Below are 21,701 nucleotides of genomic sequence, written 5' to 3'. Positions count from 1 at the left end.
TTCCTCATTGAAAGGGGACCCAAGCAAATAATCAAGGAAGAGAAGGAAGAAAGAGAAACCATAGTTCCCTTTCCACTAGACTCCTCGACCACCACTGGACTTCCGCCCAGCCCCCGATTGACGTCGTACATCTAACAGTTTACCGACTAATGCTAGACTTCTCCCAACCAATTGAAGCAAAAATTTTTGCCTGACCACGGAGTGTCGTCGAACTTTCGGCAAACTTCTGCCCAGCCACCAACTATCACTGGACTTACACTCATCCAATAACTAATATGGGATTTACACCCGTCCACCAACTTTTGACAGTCCTTCTGACCTCCATCCTAAGAAAACGATCTTTCTAACCACTATTGCTCGCTAACTATAGCCCTTCCGACCAACTACGCATGACAACGACCTTCCAACCTCTATCACAAGACTACAGTTTTTATGACCACTAACTACAGGAAAATCATCCATTTCTTGCGAAATTTTCCAGCGGCTTTTCAATGGTTAATTTTTCGGCGGCTTTTCAATAGAAAACAATGAGACAGCTTTTTCGATAAAAATTTTCAGCGATTTTTTTCTCATGGAAATTTCGAGTGATTTTTTCAAATTTTCAATGAAGTTTTAAAAATTTAATTAAATTGATTAAAATTTTAACTATTTAAATGATTTAAAAAAATGATTAAAATAATATTAGTTATTTAATTAATTTTCAATTTAAAATTAATTTACAATTATTATTTTTTATTTTATATTAATTATCATTTTTATATTTTTATAATTAAATTAATTAATGTCATTTTTTATTAGTATAATTAAATACTATTTGATTTTGAGTCCATATGTAGTTTAAATATAAAAAATTAACATTTAAAATGTATTTGCATGTCCAACAATTCGGTTGGAGCTTTGAGACTTTTCCAGCCAACCCGGGTTCGAATCACCTCGGGAGTGGGCTAGCGCGAGCAAGGGAGCGGTCTGGTTGTTGGAGCAGGCTGGTCATGGGAGCAAGCAGGCTAGCGGGCTAGCGGGGGAGCGAGCGGGCTTGGGCAAAGGAATGCGGGCTAGCGCTCGAGTGGGCGAGCTCAGGATTGGGAGTGCGGCTGGCGTTAGAGTCAACGGGCTCGGGCAGGGGAGTGGGCTGGCGCTGGCTAGGAGAGGCAGTGCGGGCTGCCAGGCGAGAGAGAACATGAAATTGTTTTTTTATTATTTTTTTTAATGTTTTGACGGCTTAATTTTTCCAATAAGCCGTCGGAATGGTTCGCCACCAAAAAAAATCATCGGAATATACTTTCTTGAGCCTTTTTATACCAGTGGGTTTTTTTCCGCCGAAAAACTGCTTGTAAATTGAAAAACCGCCGGAAAAATGATTAATTTCAGCTGGAAAATTTTGCTGGTAATAGATGATTTTTCTGTAATGTATTAACTACCAATTAGGGTCCTTTCGACATCTGTCTCAAAACAACGATCTTTCCGATCGTTTTCTGCCACCGACTACAGTCCTTCTGACCTACATCGCCAGACAAGCTTCCTTTCGACCTCAGTTTCCATAATACGGTCCTTTCGACCTTCATTGTCAGACTGCGATTTTTTCGACCTCCGTCGCTCGTCGAATATTATTCTTCTAAACTCCGTCGCCAGATAACAATCTTTCCTACCTCTATTACCTATCAACTACGGTCTTTTTGACCATCATCACTGACAACAGTCTTTTTGACCTCCATCGTTGTCGACTATGGTCATTCCTACCACCATCACTGACTATAGCCTTTTCGACCTCCTTCACCATCCACTACAGTACTTCCTACCACTGTCACTTAACTATGATCTTTCTGATCTCTATTACCCGTCAACTACGATACTTCCAACCACCGTCACGCGACTACAGTCTTTCCGACCTCCGTCGCCCACCTACTATGATCCTACTAACCAAATGAACATGTAAATAATAATTCTTCCAATTCTCACCATATGATGCACTCTATATGATGTACATTTGCTACATCAAGCCAATGCCTTCCACCAACGAAAGGCCTTATTTTTAATCTACTGCAAACGCTAGTATATTCATTCAAATTAGGCTTGACCCCGTGATTTTTCCCCTTTTAAGGGGTTTTCACATAAAAATTATGGTGTCTCTTATTAATGCTACACTTCTCTCTTTTCTTGAATTCTTTGTTGGATCTACGTGAAAAACTAAGACGTTAAATTTAATATTTCTCTATTGCTGTGAATATTTCATGATGCAATATTGATATATACATTTTTTTTTCTAAATTTCTTTCTTAATCAATTCAGGAAATAATATGTCAATAAAAATATTAAAATCAACATAATTGGAAGACGAAAAGAATATTATTAATAAAACTAATGTCTGTATTCTTAAATGATTCAAGAACTTCAGACCTACTTGAAATGTTTCTATTCTATTTGTAAAATATGAGACTCGGAGGGCTGATCTTCAATGTATAAAATTTAATTGATTTTATTATTGTAAAATATTCTATCTTCTTGGGATTGAGAGAGAGATTTGCAACGGCAGCAAGACAATTTTATGACCATCAACTGCCACGTGTCCTTCAACCACCATGTAATTTGCAATCCCCTTCCCACCCCTCCATCCATTTCCAACATATGCCCAATCTCCCCTTCCCATTCCTGTATAATTCTCACAACTCACTCTCTCTTTCCATCTCTTCCTGATTTGTTCTTCGGTTCACTCCCAACATTCCGCTGAAATCCTACCAACTCTCTCTATCTCTCTCTCTCTCCCTCTCTCTGGTTTCTTCTGTTTTTACTTTGTGGACGACTTGACATAGCTCAATGGAAGTCGAATACGAAGAAGTGAGATATCTCATCAAATTTCTTTCAAATTTTAAAGAATATCATATTTCTCATTCCTATTGATTATTTTTTGCAGAATAAGATCAATTTGATGGAATTTTCTTACTTTTTTTTGGGGTTTTGTAGGATTACATTAAGAACTCCAGAGGTGTTCAGCTTTTCTCCTGCAGATGGCTCCCCTTATCTTCCCCAGGAAAAGCCCTTGTTTTCCTTTGCCATGGTTTCTATCCCATCAACCTCCTACTTTCTTTTCTCACAAAAAAAAAAAAAAGGTTTCGATTAACTCATAATCAACGCCTTTTCATTTGTTTATTTTATAATTGCAGGTTATGGCATGGAATGCAGTGGTTTCATGAGAGGTATTAAATCATCTTTTAATAAAAAAAGTACTTTTTTTAAATTTCAAGCATAAAATTGTTACAAGACAGATTTAGATTTCGTTTTCGTTCGGGATAATTTTCTTATTACTCATTTAAATTTTTTTTTTAATAGGAAAAGTTTTAGTGAAAGAAAATTTTATATCAAAAAATTACTTTAAACATAACAAAACAATTGTCTCAAATCAATCTTTAATCTCAGCTGATAATAATTTTTAAAATTTTAATTAAATAATTTTGCTTAATGATTCAGTGTTGTGACGGTATAATTAACCCGCAGATAAGAATTGAATTCGTGTTTATTGACTTATATTAATTTACTAATATTCTAACCGCCACACTCATTATTCTAACCAAAAAACAAAACAAATTACCTAACACCCTCTCTTTTTTTACCTGTCGGAATTAATTTAAAAAAAGCTGCTGTTCGATGACCATTCCAGTTTCCTGCAAAAGTAAATTTCACTTCTTCTGTAGTATATCCCATTTTAGTGTGACCCTTACTGCTGGCGTATTACTTTGGTAAAGAAATTGCATTGGTTGTGCAGGTGCTTTCAATGCAATTACCTTATTTGTTCGAGACAGAGAGAGAGAGAGAGGGAAACATAAGATCTTTTTATTGGGATATAAAAATTAAAAGAAAAATTCGTTTACTTTTTCTTAAAGTTTTTTAGGATTAATTATATCTTTTTATGCGGATTTGTTATCTTTGTTGTATATGTTTTCACTATTTAATTTTAAAAAAAAACAATATTATATTTTCTATTCCGTAATACTTTTATCAAGTGAAATATCCTCATATTCTGATATCTTTTAGTCGTAGAGTATTATATACGTATGAGATTTCTAATTATTTCAAGAATTATTTAGAAATTGTTGTTAGTATGTATTTGAATACACTTTGAAGTATAAAAAAAAATTATTTCCTAATTATTTGTATTTTTCACAATTTCCAAATTCGTAGATATTGATATTATTAGAGAGCTAATTAATTGTTTTACACTTCTACCTGAGAGTTATGTACTAAACTAATGTTTAGTAAAGTGATCGTGTGATGTGAAATTAACGGTGGAGATTTGGTTTCCAGGGTGTGGGACTAGATTGGCAGCAGCCGGGTATGCGGTGTATGGCATCGATTATGAGGGTCATGGGAGATCCATGGGAGCTCGATGTTACATCAACAAGTTTGAAAACATTGTCACCGATTGCGACCGCTTCTTCAAATCAATATGTGGTAAGGGATTTCATTCAACAGTGCATTATTTTCATAAAAAATTTCTTACCTATTAGTTAGATGAGTTAATAGTTTAGTTAGTAATTAGCTTACCAAACTCTTTGTACCTGCTCTGACCATTGAAAAATGACTAATTTATTAAAAACAAATTGGTTATAGTTGAAATGTTTTTGCCAATCATGCCATCTACTATTCTCTTGAATTGTAGTTTGCTAAAATTAAGATGAAAATTTTTCATTTTAAGAAAAGAAGTAAATGGTTTTCAATATTAATTTATCTTATGTAGAAAGGGAGGTGAAATAATATATTCTGAGGAACTCTGAAAGATTTTAACGTTTTGGTAACAAATCAAAGAAATTGATCGTTTCGGAGAAAAGAATATTGTGTATACACAATTTAACACGAAAGGTTTATAATATCATAAAGTTGTGTTAGATACGGGAGCAAGTTGCTGATAACGTCAAAAGGCTTCTCGAAAGAAGCATAGTGAGAATTTAAATGCGCCGGGTCATAACAACGTTCGAGTTATCCACCTAAAAGGGTGACCATTTAATATCAAAATAATTGATGTACGGGATATGTTTTCTTGACTTAATGAAACAGTTGATGTTGAAAGGCTAATATGGTCATATTTACAAATAAATTTGTTGTATATCTATATGATACGTTATTTACAAGGCTAAGATCTTAAAATTTTAAATTAAAAAAAAAAAAAAACTTAATTGCCCATTGACTTCCATAAATATTTAATTATTAAGTTTTGCATATAATTATAATTTTTTTCGACAAAGAATATTTCAATTTTTTTAATGATCACCTTCAAATTATTTGCTAAAATTCTAAATTTTTCCTTTTAAGGAATTTTATTTGAGGCTGATTTAAATCTATAGTTGATCAAAGTTGTTCCGTGCCAAAGAAAACTACATTATAGCGATTCAGAAGACGACTAGAGTTTGACGTGTGCTAAAAAATAAAAAAAAAAACTACATTATAGCGATTAAGAAGACGTAGCCGCTTGCTCAAGAACTAGTCCTATATCAACTAACTTCTGATGGCACCAGAAGATTTTCTTAGCATAAAAGTGAATGTTTTTAAGCAAAATCTAATGAGAATTTTTTTTTTGCAACCAAATGAAAAATATTAATAAAGAAAAATGGATGAATTTGTCAAATCTTGAGCTTACCCATATCAACATTAGTGAGAGCAAAGGTGAAAGAAGGAAACCGGAGCAGCAGGAGAATCGTGAGGAAGAAACAGGGAATGCAATATTATTTCATCATATAAATTGGTACAGATACAAGTATTAAATAGACTAAACTTAGGACAGAAAAGTAAATACAAGGAAACAGTTATAACAGATTCTTGTATGGTGCTAATATCCTCCCTCAAATTAAGCGCTCGGTGACCGAGTGGTTAATTTGGTGCGTAATTCCATGAACCGAGATATCGAGAATGGTTTAGTAAGAATGTCAGCTATTTGATCGGCGGATGAGATGTGTTCAAGTTTGATATTGCCGGACTGGAGTTGCTGACGAATGAAGTGATAGTCGATCTCAATGTGCTTCGTTCGAGCGTGAAAAACCGGATTTTTGGCTATGGTCATGGCAGAGGTATTATCACAATGAATTGTTGTCGGAGTTGACTGTGGGAGCTGGAGTTCGGCGGCGAGTCTTCGGAGCCAGATGACATCAGACGCGGCCGCGGATAGAGAGCGATATTCAGCTTCGGTGGAGGATTTGGCGACTGTGGGTTGCTATTTCACGGTCCAGGAGATGAGATTGGGGCCGAGGAAGGTGTAGAAGCCGGATACCGACTTGCGGTCGGTTGCATCCGATGCCCAGTCTGCATCTGAGTAGGTTCGAAGATTCAGAGAGCCATGTGTGATTGGTAAGCCATAGGTGAGAGTTCCTTTGACATAGCGTAGGAGCCGTTTGAGATCATGAAAATCCTGCTCCGTGGGAGTTTGCATATGCTGACAGACACGGTTGGTGGCATACGCTATGTCAGGTCTGGTGATTGAGAAGTATTGGAGTGAGCCAGCGAGGCGGCGGTAGAGGGACGGATCGGGATGTGGCTGCAAGTTTGGTTTCTTCTGATGATTGACAGGAGTAATCGGTGTTGGAGCGGACTTGCAATCCTTATACCCTGCATCATTAAGGATTTTGGAAGCGTAGTGTGCTTGAGAAAGAAAGAAGATATGTTTAGTACGGGTCACCTAGATTCCGAGAAAAAGTGAAATGTCTCCTAGCTGTTTGAGAGCGAAATGTTGTTTGAGTTTGGAGAGAAGTCGGCTAATGGCTGCGGCATCATTACCTGTAACCAGAAAATCATCGACGTAAATTAGCAGGTATATGCAGATACCATTTTGATTAAGGATCAAGAGTGAGGGATCGGAACGACTGAACCCAAATCCAAGTTGTTGTAAGAAACTCGTCAGCTTTTGAAACCATTGTCGCGGTGCTTGCTTTAGGCCATAGAGTGATTTTTGTAGCTTGCACACAGCGTTTGGTTGGGTTGGATCGGCGAAGCCCGGAGGTTGCCGCATGTAGATGTCGTCTGGTAGGTCTCCATGTAAAAAAGCGTTGGCTATATCCAGTTGATAGACTGGCCAGTCACGGTTGAGAGAAAGAGCAAGGAGTAGACGAATTGTAGGCATCTTTGCAACCGGGCTGAAAGTCTCGATGTAGTTGATGCCGAATTTTTGATCGTATCCGAGAGCAACGAGTCGGGCTTTATAGCGGTCGACAGTCCCGTTGGGTAGAAGCTTGATCTTGTATGTCCATTTGCAACCTAGGACAGGCTTGCCGGGAGGAGGAGGAACAAGTGACTAGGTGGATTGCTGTTGAAGAGCGTTAAATTCTGCCTGCATTGCTGCCCGCCAAGGTTCGGATTTAAGTGCCTGGAGATAGGTAGGAGGAGTGACAGGAGGAGTAACTTGGGCTATCAGATTGAAGACCTGCTTCGGTTTGCGGATACCGGATTTGAGGCGTGTTTGCATTTGATGAGTAGGAGGGGTGACGTGAGGGGGTTGGTTGGACGGGCTGAGAGTCTCAGGAGGCAAGTTGGATGAAGTGTCTGGTTGTGTGTCGGAGATAGTGTTGGAGCGAACAGAATTGTGAGAAGGCTGGGAGGGAGTGATGGTGGAGGTAGTGATGGTGGAAGAGGGAGTTAGGAGTAGAGGGGGCATGGTGGAGATATGATTCGGTTGATGCAAGGAAGGCGGATTTGAGTGATGCTTGAGAGGAATTTGAGTTTCATAAAAGAGGACGTGTCTAGTGGTGTACGTGCGACCAGTGAGAAGATTGTGACATAGGTATCCTTTTTGGTGAGGAGAATAACCGATGAAAACACAGGGCTGTGATCTTGGGGAAAGTTTGTTCGTGGAGTAAGGTTTTAACCAAGGATAGCATAGGCAGCCGTATGTGCGAAGGTGGGTGTAGGTCGGAGAGGTACCAGTGAGGCGTTGGTGAGGTATTTGATTAGAGATGGGATCGGCGAAGCCCGGAGGTTGCCGCATATAGATGTCGTCTGGTAGGTCTCCATGTAAAAAAGCGTTGGCTATATCCAGTTGATAGACTGGCCAGTCACGGTTGAGAGAAAGAGCAAGGAGTAGACGAATGGTAGGCATCTTTGCAACCGGGCTGAAAGTCTCGTTGTAGTTGATGCCGAATTTCTGATCGTATCCGAGAGCAACGAGTCGGGCTTTATAGCGATCGACGGTCCCGTTGGGTAGAAGCTTGAGCTTGTATGTCCATTTGCAACCTAGGACAGGCTTGCCGGGAGGAGGAGGAACAAGTGACCAGGTGGATTGCTGTTGAAGAGCGTTGAATTCTGCCTGCATTGCTGCCCGCCAAGGTTCGGATTTAAGTGCCTGGAGATAGGTAGGAGGAGTGACAGGAGGAGTAACTTGGGCTATCAGATTGAAGACCTGCTTCGGTTTGCGGATACCGGATTTGAGGCGTGTTTGCATTTGATGAGTGGGAGGGGTGATGTGAAGGGGTTGGTTGGACGGGCTGAGAGTCTCAGGAGGCAAGTTGGATGAAGTGTCTGGTTGTGTGTCGGAGATAGTGTTGGAGCGAACAGAATTGTGAGAAGGCTGGGAGGGAGTGATGGTGGAGGTAGTGATGGTGGAAGAGGGAGTTAGGAGTAGAGGGGGCATGGTGGAGATATGATTCGGTTGATGCAAGGAAGGCGGATTTGAGTGATGCTTGAGAGGAATTTGAGTTTCATAAAAGAGGACGTGTCTAGTGGTGTACGTGCGACCAGTGAGAAGATTGTGACATAGGTATCCTTTTTGGTGAGGAGAATAACCGATGAAAACACAGGGCTGTGATCTTGGGGAAAGTTTGTTCGTGGAGTAAGGTTTTAACCAAGGATAGCATAGGCAGCCGTATGTGCGAAGGTGGGTGTAGGTCGGAGAGGTACCAGTGAGGCGTTGGTGAGGTATTTGATTAGAGATGGATTTGGACGGAAGCTTGTTGATGAGGTAGTGGGCGGTGGAGAGCGCGGAAGACCAGAACTTGGAAGGTAGACCGGATTCGTGAAGAAGAGCTTGAGTGAGGTCCAGAAGGTGACGGTGTTTGCGTTCAGCGACGCCGTTTTGCTCAGGCGTGTGAGGGCAGGTCAGCTGATGAAGGATGCCGTGGTCCTGCAACAGGCGACGGAAGGCGAGGCTCGTGTATTCGCCTCCGCCGTCGGAGCGAAGAATCTTGGGAATTTTATTATGTTGAGTTTTTATGAGATTAAGAAAATTCTTGAATGCCATTAGAGCTTCGTCTTTAGTATGAAGAAGATAGAGCCAAGAATAACGAGAGTAGTCGTCAATAAAAACGATGTAATACCGATGACCGTCGAGAGAGAGGTGAGGAGCCGGTCCCCAGACGTCGGTGTGAACAAGCTCAAAGGGTTGTGAAGTAATAGTAACTCTTTTATTAAAAACTAACTTGTGGCTTTTAGCCTGATTACAAGAGTTACAAAAGAATGAATGAGGTACATTAGTTATTTCTGGAATTAAGCGAGAAAGAGTGTTGTGAGTGTCGCTGCTCGGGTGTCCTAGGCGAGAATGCCAGTGGCCCGAGGGGATGGTTTTGGCCGTGAGAGCAGAGTTCTTGATGCCGGAAGCAGTGCGGAGGTGGTAGAGTCCGTTACTGAGATGTCCATGAAGCAGCGGACGGTGGTCCCGTGAGTCCTTTATGACGAAACCGTTAGCATCAAAAGAAATGGTAACATAGTTATCGGAAGTAAGTTTTGAGACGGAAAGAAGGTTGTGTGTGAGTGTAGGAACGTGTAGTAGATTGTTGAGATGTAACTTACGAGCGGTGTCCGGCAAAGGGAGGAGACCTTGACCGGAATTGGTGATGGAAAGGTTGTTACCGTTTGCGGTGGAGACCGTATCCGATCCGTGGTAAGCAGTCGGGTAGCAGAGTTGGTTGACATCTGGAGTTAGGTGCGTGGAAGCTCCTGAGTCAAGAATCCAATCTTGACTGATTTGAGCAGACGGATTTGCGTAAAGAGCCCGGGGTTGACGATTGTCGGTAGGAGCGTATTTAGGATTGTGGCGATGCCAACAATTGAGGGCAATGTGCCCAACTTTGCCGCAAATTTGACATGTCGGTCTTGCCAAGGCTGGTGCAGCTGTAGTTACAGAAGTCGGTGCAGAGGAAGTTTGAGACGAGTGCGAAGTCTTGGGTTTGGCAAATCGTCTGTTGCTGTTGTTGTTACGATTGCGAGACGAGTTGGAGGAAGCAGCATAGAGAGCCGTGGGGTTCGGTTCTTGATGATTTTCTTGCTGAAGGTGAATTTCCTCATTGCACAGCAGGGCATAGAAGGTATCCAAGTCTATTGGTTGAAGGGAATTGCGGATGGTTGATTTGAACGAGTTGTAGGTTGGCGGGAGACCGTTGAGGATGTGAAGCATGACGTCTTCAGACTCAATCTTGGAATCGGAGGCGGAGATATTGTCGACGATCGTCTTAATGTGGGTGCGGTATTGTTGCACGGAGAGATCTTTCATTTGAATGCGGTATAGCTCGTTTTTGAGCTGGATGACGCGGGAGCGACTGGTCGGTTGAAGTCGCTTCTCAAGAACAGTCCAAGCAGCGTAGGCGGTGGAAGAGGTTATGATGTAAGGCAATATGGATTGCGATACCGTGGCAAAAAGAGCTGACAGTAGATTGCTGTCAATGACCAGCCATTGAGCATAATCGGTAGAGGCGGGATCGGGCGGTGCCGGGACGGTGCCAAGAAGATGTCCAGCGAAGCCATTTGCAGTAAATTGCTGTAGAATTTGTGCTCGCCAAATTGAGTAGTTGTCCGGCGTGAGATGATGAGGAGCGAGGTTCTTGATATTGGAAAGAAGAAATTTTAGATTTGGTGGTATGCTGGCTGGAATTCCAGCGGAGGAGGTGGTTTGGGTGGAGGATGAGGCGGGGGAGGAGGAGGAAGAGAGGGGTAAGGATTCCATGAGGTTCTTGAACGACCTCTACAGCTCTGATACCATGAGAGCAAAGGTGAAAGAAGGAAACCGGAGCAGCAGGTGAACCGTGAGGAAGAAACAGGGAATGCAATATTATTTCATCATATAAATTGGTACAAATACAAGTATTAAATAGACTAAACTTAGGACAGAAAAGTAAATACAAGGAAACAGTTATAACAGATTCTTGTATGGTGCTAATAATTAGTTGCTATCCAAACTAGATGATCGAAAACGGAGGATCTGTTATGATCAAATAAATCGCAGTAATTTGTTATCAATTTTAGGCGGGTTGAAATAAACACAAGAAAGAATTTTTATTACTTGGATTCTTAGTTTTTACATGTATCTACTGTTATATACCTCTATAAATAGGCTAATGCAATTTTTAGTTCTTTCCCTAATATATGATAGTTTTTTTATTAATTAAAAGATCTATATTGTTCCCAATATCTTGCAGAGAGGGAGGAGAATCGAGAGAAACGAAGGTTCCTATACGGTGAATCAATGGGAGGAGCTGTAACACTACTACTGCACAGGAAGGACCCCATTTATTGGGATGGAGCCATCCTCGTAGCGCCCATGTGCAAGGTAAACACATTGGTGGTGTGAATCTTTATTATTATTATTATTATTATTATTATTATTATTATTATTATTATTATTATTATTATTATTATTATTATTATTATTATTATTATTATTATTATTATTATTATTATTATTATTATTATTATTATTATTATTATTATTATTATTATTATTATTATTATTATTATTATTATTATTATTATTATTATTATTATTATTATTATTATTATTATTATTATTATTATTATTATTATTATTATTTTAATTTAGGCCAACTAGCAATTGAATCTAAAAGTTTTTGTTTGATGACATATAACCAGATATCGGAGAAAGTGAAGCCACACCCATTGGTTGTGGCCGTGCTGACAAGAATGGAAGAGATAATCCCCAAGTGGAAGGTTGTCCCGACGAAGGACATCTACGACAACGCCTTTAAGGATCCTATCAAGCGCCAAGAGGTCTTAAACATCTTTACCTGTTTATAAGAAAGTATTTATTGCATGGATTACTTTTTTTAAACAAAAAATTAAATTTAATATTTTTATATAATATTATATTTTTGATATATCATCAAAAAATTTCTTGGTCGAGCACGAATCTAGAGGCAATGCTTATAGTCAAATCAAGCGGTTCAACGAGACAAATCCAATGAGCCTAACATCGTGAAATTTTGGCATCATTAAGGCATTCAAATGATTGATAAATGGTGTATGATCAAGGGAATCAATATCGACATCCGATTCGAACTACTCCTAACATACTCTTGATCTTCTCCTTATTTATTGTCCATGTCACTCATAGAAAATAATAAATAGATCCCTCATTTTTCATTCAGAGGGTGAGGAATGAGAAGAAGAGAGGAGGAAAAAAAATATGAGATCTCTCATGTCACCAAGCTCCTTTCTGACCACCACTTAGCCACCGACTGTCACCGACGTTCTGCCTAGCCACAAACTGTCACCATACTTATGCCCTACCACCAATTGTGACCGGACTTATTCCCAGCCATCGACTGTCACCGAATTTTCGCCGGACTTTCTCCAAACAACCTACTGTCACTAGACTATTGCTTGGCTATCAACTATTTTCGGACTTATGCCCAACCACCAACCTTCGTTGAACTTTTGTTAGACTTCCACGCGACCACCAACTATCATCGAACTTTACCAGACTCTCGCCCGACCATTGATCAGCGGCAACTATGGCCTCTCCAATCAACATTGCTAGATAATGGTCTTTCTAACCATCGTCACACTCCGACTAAGATTCTTTCGACTACCGTTGCCCAACGACTACTGTCTTTTGACCACCTTCACACGATTACATTCTTTTTGACCTCCTCCATCTAAAAACTACTATCCTTCTGAACACTATTGTCCAACTATAGTCTTTCTGACCTCCATCCCCCGTTGAGTACAGTTCTTCCAAGCAATATCATTCATCGACCATGGTTCTGCCGACCAAACGAACATATAGGCATTGATTCTTCCAACTTCCACCATGTAATGCATTCTACATAATATATTTTTAATACATCGAGCCAAGGCCAACCCCGCAAGGAAGGACCTTATTTATAATAAACTATAAACACTAGTAGATTAATTCAAACTAGGTCATGCCCCGTGGTTTTTCGACATTTTTAGGAGTTTCTATGTAAAAACTCTGGTATTTCTTATGAATGCTACACCAATACTTTATTATCTATTTGCATGCTGGACTTTCATATAAATCTAAGATGAAAACTTTATATTTTTCTCTCACCAAGGAAGGAACTCATTTGTAATCAAATGCAAACACTAGTGGATTTATTCAAACTGGGCCAGGTCCCATGGTTTTTTGCCCTTTTGAGGGGTTTCCGTGTAAAAAACTCTAGTGTCTCTTATGAATGTCCTATACATTCTTATCTTTTTGTGTGTTAAACCTTCATATAAAGTTAAGATGTTAAACTTTATATTTCCCTACCATGGTGAATATTCCAGGATGTAACAGTTTGGAGCCGTCTATGGGGGCTCTAATCTCAAAAGATCGTTCATCTCAATGTCTTGACATTAATTATTGCTGCATCAATTCCATGGGAATAAGATTTGGACTTGGGGCAACCTTGATTACAATCATGTTCAATAAGATTCCACAAATGCTTTGAACATCAAAGATGATATATTGAAAAACTATTTTTAATAAAGTTTCTAGAAAATGTTAGGATGCTTCCAATAAATTACAAGTTTTTTACAGTCCATATATAGACTTCTACTCCTTTGGCAAAGTTTTAATGTCGATCTCAAAAAAGATAGTAACGATATAAAGATAAACTATTCTTCACCTTTGATTTAGGATACACGGCTTATTCTTCCTCTCGCAATCAAGGCATAATCAATCTCAGGGGGATTCGATTCAACCTCTTATGTATAGGTTAATGTCACCAAGTTATGATTTGACTAGCAACCTTGAATAGGTCAAATATCCTATGATGATGTTAATCGAATCTTAAAAATCTTGATTCGAGAAATATATAATTGATATTGTCTTAATCACTAGATCAATCCTAGAGAGATTTGATCTGACATCTTTTACATAGGTTAAAATCTTCGAGCAATACTCTGACACATAATCTCAGATATGTCATACATACTTGGTGGATTCTCTCGGTCTCTTCCACACATGTTAATATCATCGAGCATTGCTCTGACAAATAACCTCGGATAAGTTATACATCTTTGGTGGATTCTCTCGGCCTATTCCACACAAGTTAACGTCATCGAGCAATGCTCAAATAAGTAATCTTGGATAAGTCATACATCATTAGTGAATTCTCTCATCCTCTTCTATGCAGGTTAACATTATCGATTAATGTTCTAACAAACAACTTTTAATAGCTCAAACATCAATTGTGAATTTTCTCATCCTTTTCAATATAAAACAATGCTTTAACAAATAATTCCAGGAAGGCTCACCCTATAAGGTAGCCTCAAAGAAAATTTAGAAATAGACAAGGTCCTCACTGGAAAGACTCCATAAGAGTAAGTGGTTGATATGATCGTAACTTATTCAAAGACCTTAGAAGGCTAAAAACTCTCAAAAGGCATAGGTATATAAAGACCTTAGTTGGCGAAAAAGCCTAAAAAAACATAGGTATACAAAGAATTTATTAGCCAAAAAGCTCAAAAAGGTATATATACATCAAAATCTCAGAAGTCTTAAAGCCTTAGAAGATATGCACTTCTTTGATTATTTAAAATTCTTAGAAGAATAAAAATTGCAAAAGTAATAAATTCCTCTAATCCAATTGCTCTAACCGAGCGATAATATATTAAAGTATATCTGAAATATGCATAAACGACTTAGTTTCCTCGAGGAGAAAAGTTTATTTAAATTAAAAAATAAGCATCGAGCTCATACAAATATTTTAAATTCATATACAATATCATTTGATTTACATATCAAAATTCTACATTAGGTTCAATGGTACATTCATTTTCACTAGAAGATGAAATTAAAATTATATCGATATCATCTTGTGCACTACAATAAATTAAGATGATAAAAAACTCCTTAAGAACCACCAACCTCCACTTAATTGGCAACTTGAGTGTGCTATTAGATTATTGGGATCAATATAATGTTTGATCCCATCAATCTAGTTATCCGCCTTATGCCTCCATCAATATATCATCTTTAACAAAATGAATCATCTCTTTTATTAATGAAAGATCAGAGCCCTGACATGCCTTTGATTATTTGGCAGTTTTTATATGTTGTTAAACTTCTTCCATTATCACACCACCTAACCACATCCGCGAGGTCATTCAATATTCTCTTCGATTTATCATGGTTTTTACTACTCTCAATAGAGTACAACTTAATCATCGCCACCATCATCCTTACACTTGATGTCCATCATCGTTCCTTCACTTCTTATTAGCCATCATCAACCTCTCGCTCTGTTGCTACTAACAGCACACCTTCCAATTGTCTCCTTTAACTCACCAACCAGCTATCGACTAACATCGAAGTTCCACCTTATAGCCATTGCCCCTGAACTTCCACCAGGATGCCGCTTGCCACTAAACTTTCACCAAATCACCAATTATTGTCAGACTTTCACTCAAACATCATCAAAATTCAACTCGTCTAATAACAATCACCGCTCTCCTCCTGGGCATTATTACAGCTAAACCTTTTCAAATCTCCATCGCATGTAAGAGATAGTTGATCTACTTTTGCCAATGTTTGTCTATTGAAAGAATAAACTCTCATTGAGTCTCTTTCTATATAAAGAGGGGCACTAAAGCTTAAATAGGGGATGTGACTTATCTCATATAGTGGAAGACCTCCAATATTAGAATAAATCCAAGAAGAAAAATATATGGAAGGAGGAGAAAGTTCCTTCTAAATAAATTGGGACAATGAAACTTGATAGGGGATGTTGTCTATCAAAAAAAGTAGAATACCTCCAATGTTAGAAGAAATTTATAAGAGAAGAAAAAGAAAGGTAAGGTTTACTCCTACACAAAAGAGACACGCTAAAATTTGATAGGGGATACCACCTATCTTAGATAATGGAATGTCTCTAATATTAGATGAAATAAAAAAAAAAGGAGAAAGGTAAACAAATTTAACTTCTACACAAAGAGGGACACTAAAGATGATAGAGGAAGCCACATATTTAAGATAGTGGAAGACCTCTACTTTAGGAAGGCTAAAGAAGGAGAGGAGAAGAAGGTGCAGTATTTCCTTACTCCTACGAGGGGTATTTATAGGTGAAAATGAGAGGAGGAATATTTTGCAAGAATAAAAGTATTTAAAGAATATTAAAAAAATAAGAATATTTTGAAAATATTTAAAGAAATTCTTATGGAATAAAAATATTTCTAAGAATGTTCTAATATATATATATATATATTACAAAAAGAAGTTGCAAATCGACAGCGACATTATTGTCACTCGCAAAAATGCTAAAAACATAGAATAATTGCAGCAATTTATAATCTACTGCTAAAAGGCGGAGGATGCGACGCTTCTCCCGCTCAACAGTTTGAGCCACGTCCGGTTGCAATTGCTTACAGCCGGTTGTCTGGCTGGCCAATTTGACTTCCAATTTGTGTTCATGCCTGATTTTTTGTCCATCCAATCTAATTCGGATTTTTTTGGGTCCCGGGGACTGGTTCTTGATGTTTCGGACTTAATTTTGATACATTCGAAGCTTAGAATAACTTTTACTATCAATTTAAAGCAATATAAAATATTTTGAAGTGTAATTCATCGACAAATTTTATCATGAATAATGAGTTAGCCTTAGAATAGTACAAAAATTGTAATTAAGGGTATCTTATTTGGTTAATTGCCCTGATGTGAGGTCAACGTTGACATTCAATGAGTGGTCACGGCTCATAATTACCTAAGAATTATAATTTAGCATTGGAATAATTTGAATAGCTCCGACACATTTTTGGACTCTGTAAACTTTGACATCCAAAAATAGGAGGGAAACTAATATATTACAAAAAGGTTTTCTTGATCGAGCACAAATTTCAAGACAATTTTGCATTAAAAAAATTTAATATTAAATTCTGGACCATTCGAACTCTGATTCTAGCAAACTATAGTCGAACTGAACGTCTCAAATAGATGAACCCAACGACACAAATTTCGATTCAATCCGAATCTAAATTGGACCAAATCGAGGAGTTGAAATATGTTTAGAAGCTTTAAAGCATAAATTAGTCAACTAGATAAATTCTAAATATGCCATGCTTATAATCAAATCGAGAGGCTTAATGAGACAAATCCAACAAGCCCAAGATCGGCAAATTCTAACATTATTAAGAAACTCAAATGCTAAATAAACGGTGTATGATAAAGGGAATAAATATCGGTCATCCATTCGAAACACTATCAACGTGCCCTTGAACTTCTCCTTATTTACTATCCATGCCACTATCATAAAACTATAAATATATCCCTCATTTTTCATTGAGAGGGGGAAGAATAGGGAAGAGTTGAAGAAGAGAGGAGAGCAAGAGAAATATGAGATCTCTATTGGCACCAAGTTTCTCTTAGACAACCGCCCTATCACCGACTGTCATCGGACTTCCACATGGCCACCAAATGTCACCGAAATTATTCCTGGCCACCGATTGTCACCAAATTTTTGCCAAACATCCTCCTAAGCACCGACTGTCACCAAACTTCTTCTTGGCCTCCAACTTTCACCAGGCATAGGCCCAACCACCATGCTTTATCAAACTTCCACCCGATCACCAACTGTTATTAGATTATGTTGGACTACTACCCATCCATTAATCATCACCAACTATAGCCTCTCTGACCTTCATCGACAGACAGTGGTGTTTATAACCACTATCTCCCTCCAACTACGGTCTTTCCAACCACCGTCGCGCGACGACTATAGTCCTTCCGACCACTATCACCCAACTAAGGTCTTTTCGACCTCCTTCGCCCGAGGACTACAATATGGGTCGTACTATATAATTAGCTCATTTAGATGTTTTCCAAAAAAAAAAAGTCCATGCTTAATCGGCTTGCATGATATGAATTATATCATACAATCTACTCATTTGAATTTGATTTTAAGTTCACTTAGAGATACATGACTCCTAATTAGGTTAACTTTTGACATCATTATAGAGTATGATAAATATCATACAATACGGATAGTTCAATTTTTGAATTCACCTAATAAGGAAAAAGAGCATAAGGTAGTTATGTAATTTACTTATAAATAATTGTCCAATAGTTCAAGGCTTTCAATTTTGAATTTTCTAGTAATTTTTATGACTTTATATTTTAAAAATTTTAAATAGATCATGTATATTGTATAGTATGATATTCAAAGATCAAGTTATCATGATTAGATATTTTAAATAATTTTCAAAATCCATTTTTCCTAATTATATTATCATGTGTGTATTGTTGGTTGTTTCATCTCAATCATATACTTTGCACATATAAGACAACCTAACTAAAAATAATAATGACTTAGGGATTTTTCAATTGCTTTATTTTATCTTTAGGGCTGCTTTAGATTTTACATCGATGCTTACCATTTGAGATCAGGCTGTGTGTGCCTTCTTCATCATGTGATTGTCCTCATATTTGTATGTTCATTTTAGTGTTGACCTTCTTCTAATGTATTAATGTAGTTGTTATTATAAGCAAAAAGCTCGCATAAACAAAAGTATTAGTAAAAAATTAACACAACTCATAATATTTGTTATAATGAAAATCTCAGATAAACTTTTATGTTTATTGGGTTTAACACTAAAATCTTTATGTTATTGGTGTTTATGCTAACCTTGTTCACGATTATATAAATATCATAAACTTGTCCATCTTATTTGTCTTCTTTCACTATTCTCCTAATCAAAGTGCATATCATTTCTTTTTTCATATCACCTACAAATGTTATCCCTATGATATCATACGAATTATTCAGTATATATTTCATTTTTAATTATCTTAGGCAAATAATGCTCACCTCATGCCTATGCTATCGAAGTTTTGAATTAAGCACAATATATTTGTATATTACATGCTTATGTTTCTAAAGTTGATACCATCATCGACCACTACTCCCCTTACCATCCCCACATATCTATGCAATCTAATGTTCGGTTCGACCAATCCAAGTAGTTGACCAAAGCCAACACCCAACATAAACCAACCCTTATATATCCCACATGCAAATTTAATTAGTTGTCTATAGCCAATTCATTTCCCCAAATTTGCTACTACTTCTCACAAGTTGGTTTCGATCAATTATATAGTGACTAAATCTATCGACAACCTTTGAGTAGTTATCCAACCATTAACATTTGGCAAATTAGATCCACAATAACAACATAATATACCTTAAACCCTATATGCATCTTCAAAACCATTAATGAGTTATCTCTCTATGCAACACATCTTTGACAGCCATAAAACCTGAACTAAGCTACTAGAGATCCAAACAGAATCATGCATATTTGAAGAGTTTGGTGCTTTAGTTTGAAAAGACAAATGGGATCCTATCCCAAAAGATCCATACTTGAATCATGTTGTTTACAAATTAATTTTTTTACACATAATATCAATTTAATGAATCTTTTACAAGATACAAAGAAAGTCTTAATGCTAAGAGTTTTCATTAATGTCCATTCACCAACTACTATGCCAAGTTTAGGCCCATTATGAAACCATCCATAGTTTGACTTCCTCATTATTTTCATTAGCTAAAATTGGTTTATTCATGAGCTAGATATCAACAATGTCGTCCTGCAAGGAACAATCATTGTTGATGCCTATATGGTCCATCCTTCAATGTTTTATTAGAAATGATAAGCGAACTATCTGCAAGAGCAAGATGACTCTATTGTCTAAAAGAATCTCCAGTAGCCTTGTACAATGACATTTACCATTTTTTTTACAACTCACTACACCAAATCTTTGATCAATACTTTTTGTTTTTTATTATAAATAATGGTGCCCTCACTATCTACTTTCTAGTGTATATTTATGTTATCCTAATCACTAGTGGAAGTCCATAGGTTATCCAACGCTTCATTATCCTCTTGTCCAAAGGGCTTTCTCTTAGGGATAATTAATATTTATCATTTCTTTTTGTTGAAGTGGGTCTACATGACATATTTCTTTCTTAGAGTCAATATATCTTTTATCTCCTACATAATGTTGACATAGCTAAATAAATTAAATCTATCAGCACTCCTATCACAACAAATCTATTTCTCAAATATTCCTTGGGTGCCTCCCTAATTACCTTTTTCCTGACCTCAACTCACACTTGATTATCATTTTATTCTTCAAAAAGTTCAAAATGGCTCCAAGTGTTGCTTTTAATTTACTAGACAAACCAAAACATGCTGATGTTCCCTACATTAGACCTATAAAATTGAACTATGACCAAATTTGAGCATATGAAAAAATTGACATTCAAAATAAAATTTGAATTGTTTTAAGTAAATGATGTCATTGTGTAATGCATTGTGCAGATTATGTAAAAAGATCTGATGATAATGTTGATATTACAATTATTTTCCCAGCTTCTATAGAGTAGTTAAGTAATTCTATTTAAATTTGTACATTTAAAATCTAAATTAAATATTAACAAAACGTTGATGAATATAGTCATTTTATGAATCCAACGAATATTGACTTTAGTAATAATTATTTTGATAATTTTAAGGAGCTATTATAAGCTTAAATAATAACATATATATATATATATGTACCTTTAAATTGGTGATCAGATCCGGCGCAACAAGCTGCTTTACAAGGACAAGCCACGCCTTAAGACGGCCCTAGAACTGCTCCGGACAAGCATCGACCTAGAAGACAGCCTAACACAGGTAACCTCACCGCACTCCTTTCCCATTTCCTGCATCTTTTTATTTTTAAACTCGCTAACCCCTAAGTTTCGCAAAGGTGATGCTCCCTTTCTTCGTACTGCACGGCGAGGCAGACACGGTAACTGATCCAGAAGTGAGCAGAGCGCTGTTCGAACGAGCGAGCAGTCAAGACAAGACAATGAAGCTTTACCGGGGAATGTGGCACGGCCTAACTTCCGGCGAACCGGATCGTAACATCGACGTCGTCTTCGCCGACATCGTGGCTTGGCTCGACGATCGAACCGGCCGCCGAGCTGAACTACCGAGGCCGCCAGTCGTGAAGGATGATGGCGGCTCGGCCGGATTTCAGGTTGGATCGGCTGCAGAAGATGTGGCGGAGTTAAGGTGCCAGCGACGGCAGCGGCGGCGTGGCAGAGTTCTGTGTGGGTTGACGGTTGGGCCACGACACCATGCGGCGATGTGAACAGCAAGAGCGTTTTGTAGTTGGATTTGTAGATGTGGAGTAAAATAAAATACTGGTAATCGGTAATTATAGTATATGTTTTTGTATATTAAGAATGGACTCGGATTATGTCCGATTATATGGTGCAGTTATCCGATAATCCAAAGATGTGAGATGATTCTGATAAGTTAGAATTTACATAAGACAAAAAATGGAGCCGGGGAGAAAGAGGAGCATTAGAAGAAGCCTTGGAGGAAGCGAAAGCGGGTTTCCTATAGGAAACGGATTCTCCTTTTGTTCTTGATTGCTGATCCTCGAGTTGCATTCCAGATTTTTTCTGGATGAGGGCTCTTCGGGTTTGCTAACCTGTTTTTTCTTTATTCCT

General features: G+C 37.7%; 1 protein-coding gene across 1 annotated transcript; it reads left to right on the top strand.

Moving 5' to 3' along the window:
• Positions 1 to 2,624: 2,624 nt before the first annotated feature.
• LOC110097174 (caffeoylshikimate esterase) lies at positions 2,625 to 21,476 on the top strand. The gene is made up of 8 exons (XM_020823425.2): positions 2,625 to 2,832; positions 2,959 to 3,052; positions 3,159 to 3,191; positions 4,297 to 4,443; positions 11,379 to 11,509; positions 11,830 to 11,967; positions 20,776 to 20,874; positions 20,951 to 21,476. Exons 1-8 carry the CDS (start codon positions 2,812 to 2,814, stop codon positions 21,335 to 21,337), a joined length of 1,050 nt encoding a protein of 349 aa, XP_020679084.1. The 5' UTR covers positions 2,625 to 2,811; the 3' UTR covers positions 21,338 to 21,476.
• Positions 21,477 to 21,701: the final 225 nt, after the last annotated feature.

This window comes from Dendrobium catenatum, unplaced genomic scaffold (genome assembly GCF_001605985.2).
Source record: "Dendrobium catenatum unplaced genomic scaffold, ASM160598v2 fragScaff_scaffold_133, whole genome shotgun sequence".
Classification (NCBI taxonomy): domain Eukaryota; kingdom Viridiplantae; phylum Streptophyta; class Magnoliopsida; order Asparagales; family Orchidaceae; genus Dendrobium; species Dendrobium catenatum.
This window is presented reverse-complemented; position numbering and strand designations above follow the sequence as displayed.